The sequence below is a fragment of the Ochotona princeps genome, chromosome X, assembly GCF_030435755.1.
Source record: "Ochotona princeps isolate mOchPri1 chromosome X, mOchPri1.hap1, whole genome shotgun sequence".
In the NCBI taxonomy this organism is placed as follows: domain Eukaryota; kingdom Metazoa; phylum Chordata; class Mammalia; order Lagomorpha; family Ochotonidae; genus Ochotona; species Ochotona princeps.
In genome coordinates this window covers 36,170,111-36,178,511 of record NC_080865.1, presented here as the reverse complement: position 1 = coordinate 36,178,511, position 8,401 = coordinate 36,170,111, and the positions used below count along the sequence as shown (strand labels likewise).

The following is an 8,401-nucleotide window of genomic DNA, read 5'->3' as shown; positions in this document are numbered from 1 at the left end:
CTTTCTCCCTGCAAAATCCAACTTGTTCAGGACTTTCCTGGAGACTACTCTCCCCTGACGGCTGCCTGCATTACTGGTACCGAGATATCCATTTATCGGGCAGACCATGGGTTCAGCCGCCAGTGCAGTCTCCGCAGCCCCCTTTTAGTTGTCTGCACCAAGGTTCCTAGCCAGTGCTTTGGGTGCTGGCGCAAACAGAGAAGGGAGAAGTGAAGAAGGGAGATTGTGGAGGGTGCTGAAATACGAAACTGTAACTCTGGGCTTCCAGCTGCAGCAGAATAGACCAGGAGGGATCCCTGAAGGAGGGGCCTCAGGCACGAGCGGTGAAGACTTTGCCCACGGCTCCGGCGCCCCTGCCCGGATGCATTGGGCGGGGGTGAAGGCACAGCTTTCTATTGGCTCCCGCGCGGGCCCCTGGACTTTCTATAAAGCGCGGCTGCAGAAGGCGCGGTGGGCACCGGCTTGGAGCGCTAGTGGCAGCGGCTGCATCCGCCCTGCCAATAGCGCCCGCCGGCCCTGGACGGACAGACTTCCGGACAGATTGAAGGCAACAGACAGTGAGTCGGAACTGCGCAGAGGAGAAGCGGTGCTGGGGCAACGCCGGACACTGTCCCCAGTTCGGAACAGGGGCTGCCTGCCTTACAGGCAGGCGGCGGACCATTTGGAAGCAGCTGCGGTCGCCTGACCCGTGCTGGTCTGCGCAGTTTAGCTCTGTGCACTTGCCCACTCCGAGTCAGGACAGTCTTTCTTGCTGATTCCTGGCGCCCCTTTCTTCTTGCCTCACACACTTTTTGAGAACTCCCTCTGCGCGCTGCGCTTCTGCTAGCAGAGCGCAGCCCTCCCACAGCCCAGCGGGGGTTCCGTTTCCCCTGGTGCTCCCAGAACCAGGAGCTTAAGGACCAAGGTCCTTCGAAGGCGTCAAGCTGGACGCCCCGACCACCGAAACGCCCCAAGGGGCTTACCTGAGCTCGGGCACCATGGGCTATGGGGATGAGCTGACCCCTGAGGCGCTTAGTGTGCCTAGTGGTTTTGATGACCTGATCACCTCCACCACCTCCCAGGTGCTGCAGGCCTTGTCCAACGTCGCATCTGTGGTTGGAATTGGCCAAGGTGGTCGCAAAGGCACACACGCCATGGATAAATTGTCAGACAACACGGGAGACCTGGCTGACCTATCAGGTCCCGTATCTTCAGAGATGATATCCCAGGATGAGCAGGTGCAGTTTTGGCTAGTGATAGGGTATACCATCGTGGTCTTTGCTGCCATCATAGGCAATTGGGTCTTAAATCATGTCATTATGAAATACAAGAGGGTGCACACCGCTACCGGCCTCTTCGTTGTCAATATCTCTGTGACCAACATGATGCTGGCGCTTCTCAGCTCCCCTTTCACCATGGTAAGCTGGGTATTGAGCAGGGTGGCTTTGGATGCTGGACAAGAACTGAGGTATAACTTTGCACTGGTCAGAGTTATTTGGCGGGAAGGAGCTCTGGAACCTGTTGAATTGGTATTGAGAATGCATACAGGCAGCATGTTTGAGAGATGTTGCAAAGGATCTGAGAATTGGAAGAAAAAAAAAAAAAGAAACGGTGACAGGCATGATTGTGGTTGCATTGCTGAACGGAGTTCCTGCCTTGGCAGGTTGCCTGAGGAGGCAGCCTGCACCTGTTGCAAATAAGCATTTGCGCATGTGGGAGTTTAAGCTTTGTCACAAAAACCTAGACTCAGTTTCTCCACCTTTGAGACACAATGCTTAGTCTCAAAAGTGGTAAACAGCGGTTGTAAATGTGCTCAAGCTGGGCTATTTGTGTGGGAGAAGATGGTAAGGACACAAAAGCTGTAGTTTGGGGATTTTTTTAAAAATTGTTATCATTCTGCTTCTTGACACAATAATGTTGGCAGCTTGGTAAAGCAAGGGGGTGTTGTGATTGTGTTTGAAGGACTGGAATGGGAGAGGCCTCAGGTCTGAGTCCCTGTGCCTCACTGTGCCCCCCCCCCTCTCACAGGTGCGCTATCTAGGCAATTCCTTGGTGTTTGGGAAGATGACATGTCACCTCAGTCGCTTTGCACAGTACTCTTGTGCCTATGTAACTGTGATGTCCATGGCTGCTATTTCTCTGGACCGACACCGGGTATGTGCTTTCTGGCTTTGTACAGGGATATTTTTTCTCCTAAACACAGCAAAGAACACAAATAATCAAAAAGTTCTTTTGAGTTCTTTGAAATAATCTAAGTGAATGTGTAAGTACAGATCAGGAAGACTACAAGATATTACAGCACAGACCTTCACTACATCGAACTGTATTTAATAAAAATTCTCATATCTTTGATGTGGTACTCTGGGAACAGAAGTGTGGCGATGAACAAATGATATAAAGGCACTCTTCTCTTTTAGAAAACATTTCTAATTTGCTGCATTGCAGGGCCAGCTAAAGAAAAAAAAATAGGGACGGGGTGAGTCACAGGTGGGTGTGGTTTAGAGCCTGGTGGTGGGTTGAGTCTGAAAGGTGGGGCTAAAGTCTGTGAGTGAGAGCTAAAGTATCACATTGGGAGGGAATGATGAGGTGTGGGGCGAAAAGTGCTGGGGGGAGGGTTGGAAATGATTTAAAAGGAAAGAAGGGGCGGGCAGAGGTGGGGATAAGAAATGGGGAGGAGTCACATAGTTGATCAGTTGGGAGGGAACTAGAAAATGAGTGATGTGGAGGGATTTAAGTGGAGCCAGATGGGAGGGACCATGACGTATTAAGGGACCGAAGATGCAGACAGGAAGGGGCCCAGGTGGGGAAAGGTGAGTTGTGCAGAGTGCTTATATATCCACATAGGATAAAGGTAAAATAAGTCATGCTTTCAGACATTCATCCTTTAAAGAACTCCCCAAGACAGAAACATTAAAGTCAGTTAACTTGGACTCCTGACATCCCCTTCAAATGCTTCTTTCAGCATTGGCTAATGCTGCTGTTTATCAGGCAAAATGTCACTCATCCATCAACTTTACTAGTTGTTGAAACACATTATTCATTCATCTACCAAGTTTTTAGCCCGGAATATTAGTTGACAATTGGTTCATAAATAATCCTCATTTAAGTTGTTGAATTGGGCTGTAATCCCTTTTCTTTCAGGTGATGTTATACCCCCTGAAGGCACGAATTACTCCGATGCAAGGCAATGTTTGCATCATTATCATCTGGATCGTGAGCACCTGCGCTGCTTTGCCACATGCCATTTACCAGAAGCTTCAGCATGTGGAAATTGGGTAAGAAGAACACAGGATGGATATGCTTTCAGTTCCAGAAACCTGTGAGTTTGGAAACTGCACAGAATAAGCCATGGGGTAGGAGCTTGGTTAGTGTTTTTCAAAAGGTGGGCACAAAAATGAATTTCTGTAAATTGTAAGTTTTCACAAGTTCTTCAGTACACTGATGGCAACAGCTTATTAGAAATAGTCTCTTCTGTTTGGCAGTCATAGCTTCCTTATATATTACATGAAAATCTGGACTAGCTGAACCACAGGCTTCCTGATCTTTTTTTGGTAATTCTAGGTTTTACATTCAAAATGTATCTCCCCAGTAAGGACAGGCTGTCAGGTAGTAAGTAGCTGGCAGAGGTCCTTAAGGAAAAGGGAATGGAGATGATGTATGTATTTTTTTCTTTTCTGTGTCTGTTTTATAACCTAGAAACGTAACTGAAGAAACTGTCTGCCTCCCCAGTTTCCCATATACTTCAAAATCCACTTGGAAATACCTTGACCTGGGCACCTTTTTGCTCTTCTTCATGCTACCATTGATGGTGCTGGTGGTTGTATATGGTCATGTGGCTAAGAAGCTGTGGATCCACAATGCTGTCGATGACATCAATATCCACACCTACATCTGCCAGCGTGGAAAGAAGAAGCAGACCCTTAAGATGCTGATGATAGTGGTGCTTGTTTATGCACTCAGCTGGCTCCCCCTCAATATCTACTTGGTGCTGCTGTCCAGTGAAACCATCTCAAGCCACAATAGTCTCTACTTTTTCCTCCACTGGCTGGCAATTAGCAGCTCCTGCTACAATCCCTACATCTATTGCTGGCTCAGTGACAGCTTCCGCATTGAGGTTCAGAAGGTCATCACGGAGATGCAGAAGACCGCACTGGATGGAATCCGTCGCCTGAGGGGAGAGCACCGCAGGCTGAGCTCTGTCTCACCCACTCACCGCCCTGCCTGGGTGGACCCAAATCCCGGAGTTCCCAAATTCCCGACGTTCAAAGATTTTGATGAGCTACCCAGTCCCCCTCCCTCCCCCGGGGTGGAAATCTCCTTTCTCTATCCACGAGTGCCCAGAGTTTAAGCTGCCCAGACCGCGATAGGTTATCCCACCCTGAAAACTCCTGAGAAAGGGTGGGACCAAACTAATTAAGATTTATTCAGTGTTTTTCATAGGGGTGGGGTGGGGTGGAAGGCAACGGTCAGTACTTGAGGGACAAGGGACATTTGAACCACGATACATGCTCATTCACTCTTTTGTTTCCTTTTCTCTGTTTTGTGTTGTTCCCCTCTCCTATTCTTTTTTTTTTTTTTCTTTCAACAGTGAGTATGCTGAAGACGTTAGATCTGCAGGAGCGTCAGAGATGTTTCTCCGTCAGTCAAAAGCCAGCTCTGATATGCGGTCTCCTGAATAACACCTCTGATTCTGGTGACCTTTCCCTTCTTGGTTCTTGAATGCCACCTGGCCTTGGCACTTGTCTACTCCTAACACAAACACTGTTTCAGGCGCTGCAAAACTCCTAGAGACTCCTAGTTGTATTTTATTTGGATAAATAAGAGACCAATCTCCTTATCATATTTACAGGGATATGCCAGAAAGAGAAAGATAGAGCTCCTGAAAATTTATTGAATGTTCTGAAAACTCAAAGCCTCTTGTAAGTGCAAGTTGTTAGTCATATCTTATCTCCTGTGGCAGAGTGAGAATGAGAAACCTTACAGATACAGAAGAAAAACAGTTTAGTGGTTCACCCCATGTTACCTGGGTTATTTATACAGGTTAGTATACAATAATTCATTGTTAGCTGCCCTTTGAATGGAAAATGGAAATGCCCAAATTAGCACTGTAAATTCTACAAAGCCCTCTTTTTCTTGATTCTGTATTTCAGTAGCATACCTTCCCTGTATACATTTTTCCTGTTCAGTTTTGCCTTTCTATTCCCGAAGCAAAAAGTCTAATGTACCCACTCTTGGTTTTATTGATCCTGTTTCTTTAGCCTAGGAGAATTACAATTCAGCAGGGGAGATAAAGAAAAGGAATGTTTTGTTCTTCTGCTTCCATGGCATTTCAACTGGAGACAACATTAACATTGATGTACGCATGAACCAAGTATGACACTTAAAGGTAGAATCCGGAGAGTCTGATACCACTATGGCAGGACAATATCCCTGGTAAATTCCCACACTTAGTACCTTATTTTAGATCAATGAAGAATTGGTGAGAATTGGTAAGAAAGAGCTAATTTGTATATTGAACACTTTTCGTTTCACTTTCATAAATGAATACTTTATTTCCTCTCCCTTGTTATTTTCATCATCCATTTCTTTCATAAAAATGAACCTTGTCACTCAAGTACGTGACTAGATATTTGGCTAAGTCCTAGGTTGAATAGATGACTACATTTGTTATTGTCAACTGTATGAGCTGTATCTTCATTTCTTGTCCCCCTTTGGCTTTAGCTGTTTTTGAAATTAATAGTCTTTGTGAGTAGTGAGCTCCGCTGGTACTTCTTCTTCCTCCTATGTAAATCCTTCTTATCCTCTGAATTAAGGACATTGATATATTATTCCCTTTCTCCTTTTGGCAGATGAATACAACCGGGACAATGGGCTGACTATCTAGGATCCCGCCATTCCCCAAAGAGAAAGCAGAGTGGAAATGCCGCTTGGTACCCAGTGATTATTGGAAGGATCAGAGCTTGCCCTAATATCATCTTCTCCTTCTTAGATACAGGAGAACTTTGGACGAAAGGGCTATCATTGTAATTTGAATGATAATTGTGCTAATATATTTTCACCTAATATTCTTTTATTCCCAGGAAATCCCTTTTGCTGTTCCCATCCCTATTCTCTACAAAATATTTGACTTTTTTTTTTGACACTTTCAGTACGGCTGGGGATGTAGAATGTTCTATGCTTTGATGTTTGTTGATGCCTTGGCTGTGAACTCCACATTCACAGTACAGAGTCTTTCAGTGAGCTTTGGTGATGTTTAAAGAATTGGGTCTCCGAATAGCCTGAGTTTTTAGTAGGGTTTTGTTTAGACATTTTTGTCAACTGCAACTAAACTGAACTCAGCACCCAGCCAAGTCTGAGGGTGCTACGATTGTAAGTAATTTCTGGCTGGGGAGCTCATTTGGTTGGAGCATGGTGCTAATGAGCTTTAGGTCCTAGGCTCTAACCCACGTGTGGCCAGTTAGCCCTGTGGGTTTGAGCACGGTGCTAAAGAACTATGGTCATGTGGTTTCAAAACACCATGCATGTCTGTTACACAGACTGCATCACTCACCCTAGCCAGCATTTTCCAAAAAAAAAAGAAAAAAAAAAAGAAAAAAAACAAAAACAAAAACCTGTTTTATAAAGAACCCTGCAAAACTCATTTTCACTGCTGAGGAAACAAAGTACACTCCCTCCTACAGATACATCAGTAGTGTCACCTTCTTGTGGAAAGGACATCCCTTATAAAATCTATATCTGAACCAAGTGAGTGGCAGAACGGACACATGAACATAAATCCCACTCATACATAGACAGTTACACAAATACATAAGCATACATATAGAGATGAATACACATATACACAGACATGTTGAAGAAGCCCTTAATGAAAGAAAAAAGATCTTCCTGGTCCATTCTAGAAAAGATTAACTACTTATTTAAAGCTTATACATGAAAGCGGTAGGCCACTGGGAATTCATTTAAGACAGTAAAATTTCTGAGCTTAGTCCCCCATTAGTATTTGCAGAATAGAAAAGAGAACAGAGAGCTACAGTCATTTTGCCTACCTTGTGTGGAGTTTTCTAATATTGGACATGCTTGTTTTCCACCAGCTAGTTTGATGGGCAGTTTTGCACCAGGAGAGGTACATGCCTTAATATCAGCAAGTGCCTACCTGGAATCGTAATTACACGTTTGGATCACCTACTTGTTACTCTACCATTGCTGAAGGCTGTCATCATTGCAACTATGAGACAAAATTCTCACCGATGGAAAATCTATTCTCCTCTGGACCTAGTCTGGAGATGAAGTTGTTTACTGTGATAATTCTTGGTAAAAGCTGCCCAAGTGTCTAATTCAAACTCCCTTCTTCCCTTATAATAGTTAGAGAAAAATTCTGTATGTACTGACTTTCTGATTCTAAATTAAGATCCTTTGGTGTTTTGCAACAAGTGTTTGTTGTCAACATTTTTTTTTTTTTTGCTGTATTGGAAAACTAAAGACTGTTAGGTAGTCTGGGATAGGACAGCAGATTCTGTTTTCAAGTTGGTGAATGGGAATATTCTCTAAAAATTTTTAGTACCATATAATGGAACTGAAGTTGGTGATTACTGAATGACTTTTAGCTTTCACCATTGCTCTGTCTTTGCTCTACAACAATGTGGAATGATGTGGAATGCACTAGGCAAGTGTGGGCAAGCACATCACAACTACCTACTTGGTTCAAGCTTAGTGATAGAGTAGGCAGCTTGGGATTGAAAGCTCCCAGGAAAGAAGCCTTTGCGACTGCCAAGTTCTCTGTGTGAAAGGTTGAGCTGCTACATTTAAATGACATAGGAAGCGATCCTCCCTGTGGAGATATTGATGAATTATAACGGGACATTCTGACAAAGGGGAATGTGAGGAGTCTCACTGTGTAACAACATGAAAATGGACATTATTCTGGAGTCCCAGCAGCCATGCATGCGCTACTTACTTACTTGTTACTTTAAGTATGCTCTACCAACACCCCTATTTCTCTGTACCGTAGTTTAGTGTTTGTTTATGGATTCTGTTTTGGGGAAGGGTGGGACAACAGGGTGGGCATAGTGGGGTGGGGTGGGCATATGGGAAATGGTAGTTAGATATATGTATTCAGCACACACACTATAAATAAAAAGATATGTTGCAAGCACTTCCGTAGTCTTCTTATATGGATGGATCTGGATGGGGGAGGGGACCGGTGAGGGTGAGGTTATAGCTTACATATTCAGGGTTTGCAGCCCACTATGGCTATCAAAAGCTAAAGTAAACATTGGAAATTTTGGTTGTCAAAGTGGAAGTAGAACATAAAAGTAAATCCTATGATAGCTCCCTTGTAAACACTCCTGAGTGAGAGACAACACTTGGAGTGTCAAGGTATACCTATTGTCCTTATAACTGGAAAAGAATTCTGGAGCCTCAA

The 8,401-nt window shown here is 44.5% G+C and overlaps 1 protein-coding gene across 1 annotated transcript; it reads left to right on the top strand.

Annotated features, from left to right (window-relative positions):
• The first annotated feature begins 472 nt into the window (after positions 1-472).
• Positions 473-4,480, top strand: LOC101522586 (G-protein coupled receptor 83-like). The gene is made up of 4 exons (XM_058658857.1): positions 473-1,397; positions 2,008-2,133; positions 3,121-3,254; positions 3,676-4,480. The coding sequence occupies exons 1-4, from the start codon at positions 978-980 to the stop codon at positions 4,325-4,327; spliced, it is 1,332 nt and encodes a 443-aa protein (XP_058514840.1). The 5' UTR covers positions 473-977; the 3' UTR covers positions 4,328-4,480.
• Positions 4,481-8,401: the final 3,921 nt, after the last annotated feature.